Here is a 19,621-nt window from a genome sequence, read left to right on the forward strand (position 1 = left end):
TGGCATGATCATGATCCCTCTTAGGCAGAAGTCCCTTAGACCTCTCTCTAAAGACCACTGAATGATGATCTATAATTACTTGTAAATCTGGATGGGTAGGGGCATTCAATTGATAGGTTTTCAATGAAAACAATTGGGCCACAAATCCATCAACTCTTTAAGATACTTTTGCATTTGATGCGTGCTTACCATTTGTGGGGGTTTTGCTTGCAATTGCCCATTGTCTTTCCTTCTAATTGAAATCTCATGAATAGTTCTCGAGAGTTAATCTCAATTGTTTTTGAATTATTAAGCCATTGTAATCCCAAAACATATCTAATGCACCCATGGAGATATCATACATTGGGAAATCAAGATGATTATCTCCCATGGATAATTTAATGTTGTGGCATTTTCTAGAACAACTAACAGTACCACCATTTGTACTCAAGACCTGAAATTATGGATATTGATATATAAAACAATTTAGACGAGTAACCAAATTTTTGTTGATGAAATTATTAGTTCTAATTGACATGTAGGAAATGAAATCCTAGCCTAGTATTGCAAATTAAGATCCCACATTTCCATGGCATATCATTAGAAGCATAAGCTAGGTTTATCTACAATCCTAATATGAGAGATGAACACTAAGTAGGTTTATGAATTCCTTTGTTGCAATGGGCTTGAGATTTAAAAGTGTGTGTTAATGAAGTAGGTTAAATGATAGGAAAATGATCACCTTTATCATAAATAGTGAAATATAGAATTGATAATCAACACAATAAGACAGATCTAGAAATGAGGTACAAAAAGGAACCCGTAGCTATAGTTTGGAGACAAATATGTTGGACTATGGAGTAGGGTGCCCTAGCTTGAGGGTGTTATTGTCAACAGAAGGTTCTAGATTTTGGATCAAAAGGTTTTGTAGATTTGTCTCCTAAAAAATTAGCTAAAAAGTGTCGAACATTGCAGTAGGGTGATTCAATCTAGTGGCTTCTACCTGTTCAAAATTTGTGACTATTTGCCTCAGTCTGCTCTGCACACCTATAGCCTCATCTATGGTTGGATTTGAACCTGCACACACAAGAAGAGGGAAAAATGATTGTTCTATATATGGTCTTGCCTAAGTCAAACCCCATGTTGGTGTTCCCACCTCCATGATAGATATGATTGATGAAAAGAGATCTTATCCTTAGGGACAACAGAGGGTAAATTGTAATTGAAATGTTGAATTGAAAATATTATACCTTAGAATTGATAATTGTGGTGATACAATTCTCTTTAGACGAGTCCTCCAAGTATTGATGTAATAACATGACAAAACATAACATAATCCATCATGAAATCATACTTGAAAATAGGTTATTGTAGCTTGTTGCTCCTTGTACTTAGATATGCTCTTGAATGAATTGAATAAGAACTCTTGAATTGTGATAATATAATGAAATTTAGGCTTTGTGAATGATAAATGATTGATTTATATAGGGTTCTAAAGGTATTTATGAATTTAGGTTGACATCTAACGGTCAAATAAAAATATTTGGATCAGATAATAAATGCGAGAACTAACAGTCACACATGTTTGAATTTGGTCCCCTTTTGGAGGGACTAGGGCACTAGGCACCCTATTCCTCTCTATCTGGGACTAGAGAAGGTGGTGGCAAAGTATCAAGAGTAGGACATAGGATATGGTCTCAACATTAGCATACGATGATAGTAGGATAATATAAGGTTCAAATAAGCTTGGAAGGACCCAAGAGAAGGCAAACTAAAGCAGAGGCCCAAATAGAGAGTGAAATTGTAAAAGGTTACAATTTACTACACTACATTTATCCCACACTTTAGTAGGAGTATGAACTTATGCTCATGCTCATAGTAAAGTAGAGATAACATCGATCAAACTAACAAGCCTCTCTATGCTAGTTGACCAACACTTGAGAAAGCATAAAATATGTTAGAAAAGGGATCAAGCTAGTAAGTTGCGTTATGCCTGAAGGCCGGGATGAGTCATATGGATGCCATTGGATAACAATTTGTGTTATGCTAGGTAATCCATAGATACTCAACGCTTCAAGGATCAAACTAGCAAGCCATGTTATGCTAGATGATCAAAACAAAGGTTATATGCCATACAAGTTGCTAGTAATAGATTGATAACCATGCCTCAAGGGGTGTTATGCAATACAAAACTACCACTTCAGAGGCACATCAATGAATGATTACAAGCAAAAAGGAGGCCTCATATGTCCCCCTTAAGATGTTGACATGTTTCTAAGTTGATATCTTAAAGAAGACATAGATCGATGTGAAGGATAAACACCTTCTACACCAAGGAGATATCCTTTTCAAAAATGTGTGTTTCAAGATAGAAAGAAGATCCTTATAAAGGATGAAAACATATAAACAAGGAAGAGATCATTGTAATCTCAATAATGTGTCAAGCCCTCAAGTCGATATATAATATTGAACATTCCATGCATGTAGTGAAATATGCAAGTATTTCTTTCAAGATGCTCTTTCATGAAAGTATGATGTGATAAAACTCCCTCTTTAACAATATTCCAAGAGATGCTATTAAATATAAGTCCTTGGTCACTCATCTCAAAATTAAAAAGCACACACCAATAGAAAAACACTCACAATTTAGAAAACTCAACCTAAAAGAGTAGGAGCTTTGAGTTTAAGGGGACTAAAGCATATTTACAATCTAGTCAAGTAGACAAGATTGTGCTTACAACATAATCTTGAAAAATAATTTCTTTGAATGGTGATTGGCCAGGATTATGGAAATGTGAAGTGATAATTGATTAATATGGATTATGATAGAACTCTATTATGTGTAAAACAAGTTAATTGAAGTTATAACTATGTAACTTCACAAAGTGGATAAGCCAGGTATAAATATGCAAGGTATATACTTTATATGTTAAACTTACATAAGATAATCCAAGGGTTCAATCTAAATTTTAATTTATTATTAATCTTATATTGTGATAATTTTGGAGACTATCTTGAGATTTGTCTTAATAGAATCTTAACTTAATCCATTCATTCTATGTTGTGAAATATTTTTGGAAAAAAATTCTCGATATTAAAGATATTTTTAAATTTGTTTATTAAAGATATTAAAAATACAATGCATTTACTCTATGTTGTGAAATATTTTGGAAAATTTTTCTTGATATTAAAGATGGGTCAAGCATAATGTAAGTTGACCAACACTTGAGAAAGCATAAAATATGGTAGAAAAGGGATCAAGCTAGTAAGTTGCATTATGCCTGAAGACCGGGATGAGTCATATGGATGCCATTGGATAACAATTTGTGTTATGCTAGGTAATCCATAGATACTCAATGCTTCAAGGATCAAACTAGCAAGCCATGTTATGCTAGATGATCAAAACAAAGGTTATATGCCATACAAGTTGCTATTAATAGATTGATAGCCATGCCTCAAGGGGTGTTATGCAATATAAAACTACCACTTTAGAGGCACATCAATGAATGATTACAAGCAAAAAGGAGGCCTCATATGCCCCCCTTAAGATGTTGACATGTTTCTAAGTTGATATCTTAAAGAAGACATAGATCGATGTGAAGGATAAACACATTCTACACCAAGGAGATATCCTTTTAAAAAATGTGTGTTTCAAGATAGAAAGAAGATCCTTATAAAGGATGAAAACATTTAAACAAGGAAGAGATCATTGTAAAGGAAACACCTTGCAACAAGTGTGAAGGGATTCTTATCAAGGATATATATCTACCAAAGAGGTAAAGCGATAACAAGATACTTGTCTAAGGATACCTAATTTCTGCAAAGGAATGAGATCTTCAAGCAAGGATGCACACAATAGAAGGAGGGGGGATCCTCAAGCAAGGATGCATGCCTCAAAATAAGTTGTCCATGCCTCGTAGTGTGTAGGAAAGGACAACCGCACTAGAAACTATTATGTTTCTTACCCTAAGAAGGCATGGTTGCATTTGAGATTGTACCACCATGAATGACAATGAGCCCCCATAAAGAGCTACAAATGTCATATAGTGAGGAGCAACATAACAAAAAGAAGTGTTATTTAGAAGGGAGTGGACAATGGTGCAACAAATTGTCACTTGTTATTTGAATGATACTAGATATGATAAGCTATTGTATTTTACATTCCAAGGCTTGACATTCATTAGTGAAATCACCATGCATTTGATGATACACACAAAAAGAAAGATTTTCTTAATTATGTTTATGATTTTTCTTTTGTTTTGAAAAAGGAAGAGTAAGCAAGTTGGCTTTAAGAAGTTCTAACAAGATACTCTCTTGTTTAGATGAAAGGTCAAGAGTACGTAGCGATCCTTTCTCCTCATAAGAAGAAGACATAGATGTTTTAGACAATGGAGGGCATGTAGACAAAGGAGGAGGTTGGAAACCTAAACCCTCTTTTGAAACTGTGATATAGAATTCACATGGGCCTCAATACTTTGTTCCATACACCCTAAACCACATCCCTTGTATTTATGTTTAGAAAGGATTTTAAAGGCAACTCCATATTGTATGACCAAAAAAAAAAATTGTATTGATTTGACTTTCATTAGTCTCTTTATTCACCAATGGTTCATCTTCAGAAGGAAGATCTAGAAAATGCTAGTGACATCACCTTATTGCACCAAAGTATCCTCATGTGTAGGAAATATTTTTGGAGAGGGACAAGCATGATTCATCAATGCTTTATCTCAAGGAGGGAGATCATTGGAGTGAATATAAGGTAAGGTATCCTTAGGAAAAGTGTGAAACAAAGGAAAGAAAAGCATGCTAGAAACATTTTTGAGATTCCCTTTATGAAGATGTAGGACTAAACAAGTGCATGGACTAAATGATAAGATATGCAAGCATATGACATGTGAAATGATTGCATCTAAATCTAATATTTTTATGTAAATAACTCAAATATGAAAAATCAAATAAAAGATTATGCACAATTTAAGATATGTCGAGTTCAGATGAATAGATACACCCGCCTTTTGTCATTTGTGGGTGATGAAACTTGATGTAATTTTTCAGTATTTTAATAGAGGGTGCTATCCCCATACTTGATAGCACTTACCTTAAAAAAAAAAAAAAGATATGTCGAGTTCACCAAAATGATATGTTGGTGAACTAGCTCTCTAAATGCATGTAATGTAAGTGCATAAGTGATATATTTCATAAATGATTGTAAATATGAATAAGTTAAATGCATATAATCATATCTATAAATTAAAATTAGAAGTAATGCAAGCATATGATATGTTGGGTTCACCAAAATGATATGTAGGAAATGAAATCCTAGCCTAGTAGTGCAAACTAAGATCTCAAATATCCATGACATATCATTAGAAGCAAAAAATGGGTTCAACGATAATATTAATAGAAGAGATGAACATTAAGTGGGTTTATGACATCACTTATTGCAATGGATTTGAGATTGTAAAGTATGTGTGAATGAACTAGGATAAGTTTGAGCATAAATAGTGAAATATAAAATTGATAATCAACATAGTAAGCTAAATCTAAAACTGAGGTATAGAGAGGAACTTCTAGCTGTGATTTGGAGTAGAATATTCCATATTATGGAGCAAGACACCCTAGTATGAGAGAATCTTCATCTACAAAAGGTTCTAGATTCTAAATAAGGAGGTTTTGTAGAACTCTCTCTCTTTGAAAATCTGCTGAAAAGTGTTAGAAATTGGAGTAGGGTGATTTAGTTTAAGGGTTTCTCCATATATAGAGTTTATCTAGGTCCATTCCTAGTGTGACCGTTGATGTGCATATTTAATAGGTGTAGTTGATGTGCAAGTATGTGGGTGATGTTGTATGAGTAGCATCTCAATAATTGTGTGTAGTTTCATTTGAGGATCTTATGCACAGTATGAGGAAGTTTTGAAGTTGATCAAATCAGGAAGAAGCTGAGTATTTAACCTTGAAGGTCCTCATTACATCCCTTATATTCTATATGAGATTGGTGCCTTACATGCTAAGTTGGTCGTCAAATATTCGGTTAGGGGATTGGTGTTTCTTGTAGGTTGGTAGCAGCTAATGTAATTGAGGATTAGTGTCTCTGGTAGGTTGGTGCCTACTCATATTGTACATTCCTAATCATATTCCTGTGAGGTTGGATTTTGTAGTAGATCTAAGAAGCTATTCTCATTGTGGTATTTTCCCTTTTGAGTTACATTCACAAGTTATCACAAAACATGATTACAATATCTGCAAATTGGCCACAATAATAAACCTTAAACTAGACGTGTAATAGGCCCGATCCAAAAGCCCACATGTTGCTCCACAAGCAGGGCTATACGTTATCCAACATACACTTTATTGGTCCTAAATAACCTTCACACTCTTCGTCTAGCTAGCACACATTATCCTTCTTTGGTGCATCAATCTGGAACATTAGTACACTCGACCAACTAGCACAATGAACACTCTATCACTTCTAACTTTCTATTTGCTAAAGCTCAACGTTTGAAACTATGGAATACGATACTTCATATGTAGCTATGCTTTACTTCCAAATTGCAAGCCATAACTCTTAATTACGATAGAATGTAGAGCCAAATACAATGACAGTGCAACTAAGTGCACACGCTATTTCTAAGCAACAAACCTCAAAAACATACCACAGATACTTCCAGACAACATTACATGTGATAGGCAACCAGGAACTACTAAAACTAGAGCATAATGATAACATTAAGAGAGGTATCAAACATAGCTTGTCATAGTCCTTCCAGAACTCAAATGCTTAGGCATGTCATGCCAGAAGCAACTAAAATTGTTGAAACGACAAGACACGAATCAATTATACTTAATTATCACTGATCTATTGACTCCTTTGACATCAATGACATCACAATGTTCAATAAAAGGATCATCTTGCTCCATTCTTTCTTTAGCAGGTTTGCAATTCTATACTTCTAGCTATGGAACTCCAATCTAGCTGATTAGTTCTTATTGCCAAATGACTTTCTTAGGGGTTTTCACAAACAAAAGGCTTAAGTCAATCTTCAAGACCCATCATGAGCTTATCCCCCTAGTTGTTCAATGGGTTTTGGGGGAATATTTCATGAAAGTAGATCATAAATATAGGGTAAATACAAACATCTTCAAGTTTGTGGCCTCCTTGTTGGATTTTAGCAAGTCAAAGGATATTGTGAAGGCTCTCTCACAAGTGCTCGTAAAGAAATAATTCCTAGGGAATTTAGACAAGGTTTTGGGTGGGGCTTAATTTTTTGTAGGTAGTCCTTTGCCTTCAAACTTATAGAGACTTTCGGTGCATGGGGAAATGGTGGAGTGCTTCCCTTTTCTTTCCAATTTCAAGTCTACTACTTTGGCTCAACACTGTCTCATAGTTGCCAAAGGTGCCTCGTTGATAATGAAGATGATGAGTATCAAGTGACTGTTTGAGTTTACCGATAAGAAAATGATGGGTAATGTGCTTTGAATTGCAAGTCACAATGTAAAAATCTTGATGGCCCAAATGTTTTATTTTTATGTAGTCTCTTCTATAGCTATCAAGGTTTTGTTATGCCCTAGATGATTGGGGCATAAAGACGTAGAAGCCAATGCAATTGTATGTAAGTACTATTGCAGGTGATATGCTCAAGTTTTTATTGCCTCCTAGTCCCAAGGTCATAAATGGGCACCACCCCAAAACAAAATCAATGTAATTTTTAACTTTTTGATTAATACAAAAGAAAGCTTGCCCCTTGGAAGTAGACAATAAAAAAAAATTATTGTTATAATTAGTATCCATTAAACATTCATTAGTCATGCCATCAATTATCACACCATTCATTATTATTTAATTAACCTTCTTAAATAAATTAATAAAAATCATAATTATTCCCAAAAATTAACTTCATTAAATTAGTACTTCCTCATCAAAAAATTCATTATATAAATTAAATATTATCCTCTCTTGTATTTGAAATGATAGTTTTTCTCAATAATTTCAATTAACTCATCCACCTTGTAACTATTGATCCATGACCAAGTCTCTACCATCCATCCAATAATTTTCCAATTTTCCAGAAGTCTATAAATTCCTCTTTTCAATAATCATTTTTGTGCAAAATAATTGTGTAATTTTTTATCATTCAAAAACCATTAATGTTATATTAGTAAGTTGTGCATCCACATGTTATAAGGTCTTGAGCATATCCATTTCTCTACATTTAATCCAAGGTTTATAGTTGAATTTGAATGGATTTAAAAATATTTTTTATTTTTATTTAAATATTTTAAATTTTAATTGCATATTATAACATTATTTAAGATTGAATGTGTGTGCGCTGGCATTTGGAACAAATCTATGCTTGAAACATAAGATTCTTCAGCTATAATTATATCTACATCTAATATCTTGGTTGTGTTGAGAAGTATATTTGGAGGCTAGCTTGCAAGAAAGAAAATTAAAGGCCTCGACTTGTCTCAATAATGTGTCAAGCCCTCAAGTCGATATATAATATTGAACATTCCATGCATGTAGTGAAATATGCAAGTATTTCTTTCAAGATGCTCTTTCATGAAAGTATGATGTGATAAAACTCCCTCTTTAACAATATTCCAAGAGATGCTATTAAATATAAGTCCTTGGTCACTCAATTCAAAATTAAAAAGCACACACCAATAGAAAAACAATCACAATTTAGAAAACTCAACCTAAAAGAGTAGGAGCTTTTAGTTTAAGGGGACTAAAGCATATTTACAATCTAGTCAAGTAGACAAGATTGTGCTTACAACATAATCTTGAAAAATAATTTCTTTGAATGGTGATCGGCCAGGATTATGGAAATGTGAAGTGATAATTGATTAATATGGATTATGATAGAACTCTATTATGTGTAAATAAGTTAATTGAAGTTATAACTAGGTAACTTCACAAAGTGGATAAGCTAGGTATAAACATGCAAGGTATATACTTTATATGTTAAACTTACATAAGATAATCCAAGGGTTCAATCTAAATTTTAATTTATTCTTGTGATAATTTTGGAGACTATCTTGAGATTTGTCTTAATAGAATCTTAACCTAATCCATTCATTCTATGTTGTGAAATATTTTTGAAAAAAAAATCTCGATATTAAAGATATGTCAAACAATTTTTTTAAATTTTTTTATTAAAGATATTAAAAATACAATGCATTTATTCTATGTTGGAAAAAATTTCTTGATATTAAAGATGGGTCAAACAATTTTATTTTTAAATTAAATGATACAAAATATAAAACTAACTTTTTTCTTGGTCTGCTTGCAAAGTTGAAAGATTCCTAATGGGCTCACTAGGGATCAAGTCTTGCTGAGTGCAAGAATCCAACATCATAAGGGATGAGGTCGAGATAGAGGCAAATCTGGCAGAATGGATACCCCAATATCCCTTAGTCCTTGGCTCTTAACCTTAAGATTTAACCTAAGACTTGTGTTGTTATTTCCAATAGCTAAAACAACTTTGTGGATGGAAAATCTTCCATACTTATATATATATATATATATATATATATTTTCACTCTGCTAAAAGATCTCTTTAAAAATTTGTTGATGAATGTTGAAAAAGAACATTAAAAAGCAAACATTATCTTTATAATCAATAATGACTTTGTATCAGCTGCAAAGCAGGCATGCATCTCCATAATTAATAAGGACTCTTTGTATCGTCAACTCTTTGCAGTTAGATGATCAATTTCACCTTGTTTTGAGTTGTGTAAGTCACTTGAAACTTTGTTAGTCAATTGTATAGATACCGACTACAAAGATGCACCATCTTGAGATAGTAAGGTCATAAATATTTTTTCTTCTTTGAAACTTTGGCATTAGTTAGCCTCTGGCATGTGGGAGACTTGGAAAACGTTTGCCTTTTGATTAAAGACCACGTTCCTGGCAAGGAAAAAAAAAAAAAAAGGCCTCAAAAAAGAATGATGTTCATCAGAAGCTTGGGTTGGCGGTGGCGAGGCTGGCCTATGTGGGTAGTTTTTGCTCATTTCATCCTAGTTACTGTTCAGTGGTCCCATAGATTGTTTGGTTTTTGGATGCCATTAAAATCTCAATTCTTCTTTGAACCTTGCTTACTGTTTGGGTAGCCCTTGAACTAAAGGACTAGCACCAGATCAGTTAATCAAGTAAAACGTCAGCAACTTAGTCTTGACTTTTTTTCTTGATGAATGTAACTTTGACGAATAAAGTTAATTATGTTACAGAGAAATAGATAGCAACCATCTACTCAACCTATCTGAAGAGTCTCAAACTATCCAAGTACTTTTATAGATGGTAGGATTTCCTACATTGTTCGTGGTTGACTATTATTTTGTTAATTTTACGTCAGAATTCAGAATCGATGACTGTTCGTCAATAGTAAATAGAAGTAACTAGGAATGATACAAATCTATTCAATACGAAAGCACAATTTCCTGTTTTATATCAGGAAACTGTCACCACATTTTGTTGAAATGCAAAAATTTAATCGACCTATTACTCGTTTCATCCTCTCGTCTTCAATGGAAGTTATGATGGGCTCCCTCTATGACCATGCTTCAACATGGTACCTGCCAGCCTTTTCCAACTGTCGAAGCCACCTGGACGCTGATTCCTTTGAAAAGCCTCCTTCCCTGGATATGATTTCCTCTATGGTTGACATTACCTCTGTGGGCATTTTTGTTGCTGAACCAGCAACATACACCCAAGCACCTGATTTTAAAAGGTTCCAAATTAGCCTGCTTTCCTCCTGCATCTTATGTTGTACATAAACCTTCTGTGGCTGATCCCTTGAGAAGGCAACAAAGAATCCACCCCCTCTTTCTTGTGACAGAACTCCATCACTTGCCATATTTGAGAGCCAAAAATCCTTGTAAAGAAAATCTTTGGCTTCATTTCTACAGCCAAAGAAAAAGAGAATAGGAGCAACAGGTTCAACTGCCCTTAAAAGTGCTCTCTGCTCAATGAAAGTCCGGAATGGTGCACATCCTGTTCCCGGTCCAACCAAGACCAGAGGAATAGAGGGGGGAGGAGGCTTTAATGCACCTCTATGGAACCGCATTGGAATAAGTATATTCTCTGTTACATTACAGGCCATATCAGAACTCATTCCCAGGATTTCCCATAACAACGGCACATGCTTCAATTAGAGACACTGTGTTCATATTGATAAAAAATATATAGAAGAAATGTGGCACTCAAATGTATACCTTTTCTAGGATCAAGGCCTGCCAACCATGATGAGCATAGGCCATGTCGTTTTCTTTTATAAGGAGTCATCCATGACACCACAGCAACTGTTATATGCACCTGGTTAGGATGAGCTAAGAGTGAAGAAGAAATGGAAAACATCCGTGTTCGAAGTCGAGGAACCAGCTGCAAGAGCCATTCCAGAGGCAGACGTACAGATGGGAAGTCTTCTAATACCTGTCACACCATTTCAAGACAGCTGTCAGGATACCACCCGGAAATATCACATACATTTACTCTTAGGACCACCCACTTCATTATAACACAAACAAAATGTGACAAGCAGTCTTTTACCTGTCCTACAAAGGATGAGTTTGGTTAAATCAACCCTTTGTTTTTCTACAGCTTTTTGAAGTACCTTATAATCCCACCCATTTTTTAAGTAGATAGTTTATTTTATATACCAATTTGAGGATCAATTCGCAGTGAGAATTAATTGCCTTTTAAAGATTCAATAGTGTTATTTAATTGAAAGTTTCTTTGCTTTTTCCCTGGCATTTCTCATCGTTTTTGTCGACATAGACTGATTATATACGTCATATTTACTGAGTGAGAAATGAAACATACATATGGTTTATTAGCATTGAAATTATCTCTAGACACTAGCTACGTCTTTTTAGTCTGACCTAAACTCTTAATAAAGGACAGGAAGAAGCTGAGAAAGTTTATCCATTGCCTTATTTCTCTACCATAAAGTCGAAGGACTTGGGAATTCTATTACTCGAAGTGTGATTTCGGCTCAATGTTTGCATAACAAGCAGGTTTCCTCAGTATCCTTTTTCTTTGACGTTTTCTGTTCGAAATGAAGCACAATATAAATTACTAATCCCAGTCTCTTTACGATGTTTCTGTTCATTTTACTATATAATTTCTTTCAACGCATTTTCTGATGTTTTAACTATAAATTATAATATTTACGTTTATGGTTATTTGATTTTTTTTTCCCCTGTTGACACGGTGACAGAGCAGCCAAACATGTGGCATTAAGTAAATAGGCATTCCGTTACTGGAAAGTCAAATCATAACACCATTTCTTTTGTGATTTTTCCCGCCCATCATCAATTCACAAGGATACATTAGACTAAAAATATTGGATATATTATACAAATAAATAAAACAGGTCTACAACATTGAATAGAATCAAAAGTCTCATTGAGGATGAGGTGGTATTACTGAAAGTAATTATATAGAGAATGCTATCAAGATATTTGATATTAACAGAGGAGCAAAGTTTCTTTAAATAAAAGTTACAAACGATTTATCCAATAAGGATAAGATCAACAACTAAAAAAATAGATGACAACTAAAAAAATAAATAATATTCCTTAAGTCTATTCTAACAACTTAATTTACCACTATAACTCAATATTACAATATTATTTTAATACCCTCCTTTTGTGGTCGATCTATCAACTACAGACTTATCCTGAAATTTGACAAATTTGTCAAAACTCAAAGACTTGGTAAGAACGTTTGCAGTTTGGTCCTTAATTGGAACATACTGCAACATCTTTGATCCATCTTCTACAAGTTGCGGTATGAAATGACAATGAAGCTCGAAGTGATTTGTTCGCTCATGGAAGAGTGGATTCTTGGTCAGCTTTAGCATCCTTTGATTGTCACAATACAAGGGTTAAGCCCTTGCTTGAGACATTTGCATGTTTGCAAGTATCCTTCATAGCCAACTTGCCTTACATGATGCTTTGACTAATCTTGATGCTCTTCTTTTGTTGAGGAAAGAGCTACTGTCTATTGCTTCTTATTGGTTCATGTGACTGCACCCATGCCAAGACTGAAAACATACTTAGAAGTGGATAACCTGTCATCAACATAACTTGCCCAATCTAACTCTGTGAACCCAACCAACTGAGGATCATTGCTTTTGCTATGTAGAAAGTCAAAATCGAGTTTCTATTTCACATATCCTAGCACCCTTTTTGCTGCAACCCAATTTTCTACCTTAGGTGCTATCATAAATCTAGAAATGTAACTCACAACATAGCTCAAGTCAGGTCTAGTGGCTATAAGATAGATAAGGCAGCCCACTAGTTATTTGCATTTTGACTCATTGATTCCCTGGAAGTCTATTTTGGCCGAAAACTTCAGCCCTTTCACTATAGGTGTAGACGAGATCTTGCAATCTATCATTCTGAATTTGTCTACCAAATTCCTGGCATATTTAGACTAAGAAATGAAAATATCACTTATCTGCCAAACCTCTACACTTGGACAATAATGTAGGAGGCCTAAGTCTATCATGTCAAAAGCTTTTCTCAAATTCCATTTGATTTGCTCAATCAAATCTGCCTCACTACTTGTTATGATGATATCATCCACATAAATGACTAGAAGGATGATGTCATTGCCTATGCTTTTGACATAAAAGTTAGGATTTGAATGACTTCTTTGAAACCCTTGTTCATCCAAGTACCAATCAATCTTTATGTACCATGCCCTAGGTTCATTCTTCAAGCCATACAGGGCCTTTGTCAGTCTGCATATATGATGCTCCTTTCCTACAACCTGAAATCATTGAGGTTGAATCATGCACACTTCTTCCTCTAAGTCACCATTGAGGAAGGCACTCTTTATGTCCATTTGATGAACTTCCCAACCAAACTGTGTTGCCATGGCCAAAACCAATATAGAATGGTGCTCATCTTTGTTGTATGAGAAAAGGTCTCCTCATAATCAATACCTTTTTTTCGCAAGAATCCTTTAGCCATCAGATGTGTACTTGACTTTGTACATCCATTTGCAACCAATGGGTTTCTTGGTGGAATATTTGAAAGAACCACACTATTATTCTTCATAAGACTTTGATGTTCGGCTTCCATGGCTTTTTCCCATTCAGATTTACCTTTGACCTCTGCAAAATCCTAGGGCTCATAAACACTCTAAATGTTAGCCATAAGAACAAAGTTAACAATGTTCTCGTGTTTGCCTCTAGATGACTTGCTTTTGATCATTCCATCTTGAACATCACCAATGAGTTTTGTTGATGCATAATAGCTTCAGCAAGATAAGACATCTCTAACTATTCCTTTATCTTATATTTATAAATGCTCTCCTTAATTCTGTTATAACTTCCTTCATTTATGAAACTAATTTATGTACTTACTATCATCTGATAGTACCGATAATGAATCAGGGTTTTTTGTTCTAACCCCAATCCATTATATCGGGCTATCATTTGATAGTCCAGATTTGCATATGATTATCGGGCTTCATAAAGAAATGATTATTGGGCTATAACATATTTTGATTGCCACCGATTATAATCGGATTAACACATTTAGTTATCGGACTTAACACAATTGTTTATCATCGATTATAATCGGGTTAATGCATTTGTTTATCTGTCATAACAAACTTGTTTATTACCGATTACAATTGGTTGCATCATGCATTGCCACCGATTCATTATCGGTTATTAATGATCGGTGATTGCACATTGTTTATATTACCAACCGAATGATATCTTGCAAATGAAACCAATTAGGATCGGTTAAGAAGAGGCACCGATCAAGGTATCTCTTGATCGGTCCCCCTTCATTGGTATATATACACCGATGGAACATTGTGGGAGAGGCATAGAAATTCATTAATGTTCTCTCTCCATCTGCAGCAAAGCAAAATCAGAAATATTATATTGTGAATCAACAAAGAAATAATAATACATTACATTGCATATATATATAACATGTTCTTCAAATTGAAAATTGAATATACATTTACATGGTATTAGAGCTATAGTTAATCGAACCTAAGGCTATTCAATGTTGTGGAAAATTTAAGAACTAGCTTATACCCAACATCACATTTCTCTAATGGCAAGTGCTATTGGATTTGAGGATAGACTTGAAGGAGGAGATAACTTCTCAGCGTGGAAATTCAGAATCAAAATGATCCTAAGAGAAAATAAAGTGGATTCATTTATTCAAACTGAAAATGCACAACCTGAGAATGAACCTGACAAAGTAGCATGGATAGAGGGAAATGAAAAGGCTATTAAGATAATAGTTGATGGGGTGAGAAATAACATAATGCCCATCATAAAGAAACATGAGACGGCCTATAAAATGTTCAAAGCACTTGAAAACACATTTGAGATATCAAATGCAAGTCAAACTCTGGCCTTAAAACGAAAGATCAATCATATAGCCATGAACAAAAGGGAGTCAGTCAATGCTTACTTCATGCGGATATCAACCCTAAGAGATGAACTAGCAACCCTTGGATACGAGATTCAAAGCAAAGAGTTAACACTCATTGCTCTAGATGGGTTACCTAGTGTGTGGGACACATTCGTCCAAGGTCCAAATATCCAAAGTTTGAAAGATTAAGAGATGACTGTCTCCAAGAGGAATCAAGGTTGAATAAGAAAGGAATAAAACAAAAGAATATAGATGAAGACTTGCAAGTCCTAAACACAAACTCTAACAAGAAAAACAAGAAGCAGTTTAGGAAGAGGAAAGGTCGTCAAGGCAAGAACACTTCAAAGAAGGATCTGTCACATATTCAATGTTACAAGTGTGACAAGTTCAGACACTATGTTGCTAAGTGTCCGGAAAGAGCCAAACAACAAGCTACATTTGCCAAGGCAGGAAAAACTAAAGGAGAAGATGATTCTGAGAATTATGTACTCTACTTAGCACTGACAAACCAAGCTTCAAACAAGGTTAACTCATGGGTGATCGACAGTGGCTCATCTAGACACATTACAAGGTTTGGAGAAGTGCTAGACTCCATGATAGAGGAGAATGATGAGGAAGTGACCATCGAAGATGACTCCACACATCCAGTTAGAAGAATTGGAACCTGCACCATCAAACTAAAGACAGTCATATCATTGCAACTCAAAGGAGTACTATATGTCCCTGGCATCAAGAGAAATCTAGTCTCTATATCAGCACTAGAAGATAATGGATACAAAGTGACCTTCATGGACAACAGAGTGTTGGCTTGGCCAAGGAATTCTTCTATCAAGAAAGTTAAAACCATTGGTCAAAGACAAGGCTATTTGTATGAGCTGTGCACAGAGCCCAACCTAGCCCTAATCCATGAAGCCATAGATGCTAATGAAGTTTGGCATAGAAGACTAGGCTACTTGGAATTTAGAGCTTTATCATCAATGGGAAACCTTGTCACAGGTCTACCCAAGTTAAAGCAATATCATTCAGGGGCATGCAAGGGATGTGCCCTAGGTAAAAATACTAAGGGTGCCTTCCAAAATAGTACTAGGAAAACAAGCAAAGTTTTAGAGTTAGTTCATTCTGATGTATGTGGACCTATGTCCGTACCCTCTCTAGGGGGATTTTTGTATTATGTAATATTTGTTGATGACTACTCTAGGAAAACTTGGATCTACTTTCTGAAGTGTAAAGAATCAAAAGAGATCCTCAATAGGTTTAAAGAATTTAAATCACGAACAGAAAACTACTCAGGAAACAAAATTAAAACTTTAAGAACTGACAATGGGGGGGAATACACCTCAGATTTGTTTAAAGATTTTTGTAAAAACACTGGGATTAAGAGGGAGCTTACAATACCTTATAACCCTCAACAAAATGGGGCAGCCGAAAGGAAAAATAGGACAATTGTAGAAGTTGCCAAAGCCATGATTCTTGATCAGAATCTAAATACCAATCTTTGGGCAGAAGCAACAAGCATTGCTGTATATATACAAAATAGATGTCCTCACTCCCACCTTGAAGACAAAACTCCTGAGGAAGTCTTTACTAAAATAAAGCCAGATATCAACCACCTTAGGATATTTGGGTGTCCTGTCTATATTCATATACCTAAAGAGAAAAGACTAAAACTAGAGCCTTCTAGAAAAAGGGAAATACTTGTAGGATATAGTGAAACCTCCAAGGCCTACAGAATCTATATATTTGGTCAAAGGAATATTGAACTGAGTAGGGATGTAATCTTTGAAGAAGACTTAGCCTTCAAAAGAGCCCAAAGCTCAATAGACCCTGAAGCCTATATTCCTACCCCTAACATAGATGAAGATCTTGCTCCTGAGCTTCAGAGGGAGAATCTTGAGGAAACTGAAGGTGAAACTCAAAACCCACCTAGAGAAAATCTCAAGAAAAGACCACTATGGGCCACCAAAACTGTAGAAGAAGCTCAGAGGTTTGCTGCTCCTTCAGGAACCTTCAGAGAAAGCAAAAGGTCTAGCAAATTCATTAGCTATGTTGCACTTATGAATGATCTTTCTAAAACTGAACCCATCAATGTATCAAATGCACTTAAACATCAAGTATGGAAGGACGCTATGTCTGAGGAGTATCGATCCATAATGAAGAATCATGTTTGGGAGATTGTTCCTAGGCCAACTAGAAAATCTGTTGTTTCTTCTAAATGGCTTTTTGAGATCAAACATGCTGCAGATGGCAGTATTGAAAAACATAAGGCCAAATTTGTAGCTAGAGGGTTCTCTCAAAAGGAAGGAATAGATTATGAAGAGACATTTGCACCTGTAGCCAGATATACCTCAGTAAGAGCTGTACTAGCCATTGCAGCAACAAAGGGATGGAAAGCACATCAAATGGATGTTAAGACAACATTCCTTAATGGTGAGATCTCAGAAGAAGTATACCTAGAGCAACCTGAAGGGTTTGAAATTCATGATGTAAAGTCTCATGTGTGTAGACTCAAGAAAGCTCTCTATGGGCTTAAACAGGCTCCTAGGGCCTGGTATGAAAGAATTGACACTTATCTCTCAAAACTAGGCTTCTCTAAGAATGATGCAGATCCTAATCTCTACTACAAGCAAACCAAAGGTGATATGCTAATATTGATTTTATATGTTGATGATCTATTAATCACAGGAGAAGATCACCTTATAGATCAATGCAAGAATTTAGAATTTGATATGAAGGACTTGGGACTCCTTCATTACTTCCTAGGCTTGGAAGTATGGCAGAATTTTGATAACATTATACTAAACCAAGGCAAGTATACCTTGGACATTTTGAAGAGATTTGGAATGCTAAACTGCAGACCCATGACCTCTCCAATGGAAACCAATCTTCATAAACTTAAGGAAGCAGCAACAAAGTCACAACCCATTGATCCTACTCAATACAGGCAAATGATTGGGTCCCTGATGTATCTGGTAAACATAAGACCAGATATCTGTTATGCAGTTAATGCTTTGAGTCAGTTTATGTGTGAGCCAAAGGAGATACACCTGGTTGCAGTAAAACACATTATGAGATATTCACAAGGCACCTTAAACCTTGGCCTCAAATATGAGAAAGTTGATCTAAATCTACACGAATTCATAGATTCAGATTGGGCTGGAAGTGTGACTGATAGGAAAAGCACCTTAGGATGCTGCTTCAGTTTAGGTTCAGCCATGATATCTTGGATCAACAGAAAGCAGTCTTCTGTAGCTCCGAGTTCCACCGAGGCCGAATACATTGCAGCTTCCATGGCTGCCCGAGAGGCAGTGTGGCTTAGGAAGATGCTTGTGGGATTGTTTGGTGAACCTATGAAACCTACTGTTATCCATTGTGACAACCAGAGCTGCATAAAACTTTCAATAAATCCAGTGTTCCAGACAGATCCAAGCATATTGAGATTCCATACCATTATGTGCGAGATATGGTAGACAAAAATGTGATCCAATTGGAATATGTTTGTACAGGAGATCAGATTGCAGATATTTTGACCAAACCAATTTCCAGAGTGAAGGTTGATCACTTCAGAAAAGGTTTAGGTATGATAGAAAGGTAATTTGCTTTGTAATCTGTACTTGCATATCAATAAGATGTTTAATGTGTAAACTTCTTTGTCATGTTAGGACTTTTATGGGTTTAACCCCCTGTGTTCATGTCTAAGAGGTGACGATCTCTTAGATAATGAACACTTGTATGTAGACATTATAAGGTGACGATCTTATGATGTTCAAACCAGTTATCATGTTGGATCTTTGGTATGCCATGGATGTGGCATGATTTTGTTGTGGTAAAACATTTGGATAAAATGTTAGTGCACATACCACAACTTGGATAAGTTGAGAATTTAACTATTCTCATGTGTTTATCCTTAAGTATTGCGTGTTTAGGCAATACTGATATCAAGTGTTTAGGTGATATCTTGTCATCACAAGGTGATGAATCTCTTGTATCACATGTTTAGGTGATACTCCATGTCATGTGCTTAGGTGATATGGTTTCTTGTATCATATGCTTTGATGATACTTCATGTCATATGTTTAGGTGATGTGAACCCTTGGAGATTGAGATTATATACTATGTAAGGAATTCTGGTTATCAAGAGAAATGTGATGTTGGATGCTTTATTTGATATTTATCTTCCCAAGCTAAGAGGGAGTGTTGATGCATAATAGCTTCGGCAAGATAAGACATCTCT

At 35.2% G+C, this 19,621-nt stretch overlaps 1 protein-coding gene across 4 annotated transcripts in view; it reads right to left on the reverse strand.

The window, feature by feature from the left end:
- Positions 1-10,242: 10,242 nt before the first annotated feature.
- The window catches only part of LOC131060730 (NADPH-dependent diflavin oxidoreductase 1), a 263,737-nt gene continuing 254,358 nt past the window's right edge, over positions 10,243-19,621 (reverse strand). For all 4 annotated transcript variants that reach the window (XM_057994083.2, XM_057994081.2, XM_057994082.2 and 1 more), the window contains 2 exons: positions 11,194-11,410; positions 10,243-11,062 (listed from right to left, as the gene is read on the reverse strand). In XM_057994083.2, the coding sequence (XP_057850066.2) occupies positions 10,530-11,062; positions 11,194-11,410 (750 nt within the window). In that variant the 3' untranslated portion in view covers positions 10,243-10,529. The remainder of the gene's footprint in view (positions 11,063-11,193; positions 11,411-19,621) is intronic.

The sequence above is a fragment of the Cryptomeria japonica genome, chromosome 10 (genome assembly GCF_030272615.1).
Source record: "Cryptomeria japonica chromosome 10, Sugi_1.0, whole genome shotgun sequence".
Taxonomy (NCBI): domain Eukaryota; kingdom Viridiplantae; phylum Streptophyta; class Pinopsida; order Cupressales; family Cupressaceae; genus Cryptomeria; species Cryptomeria japonica.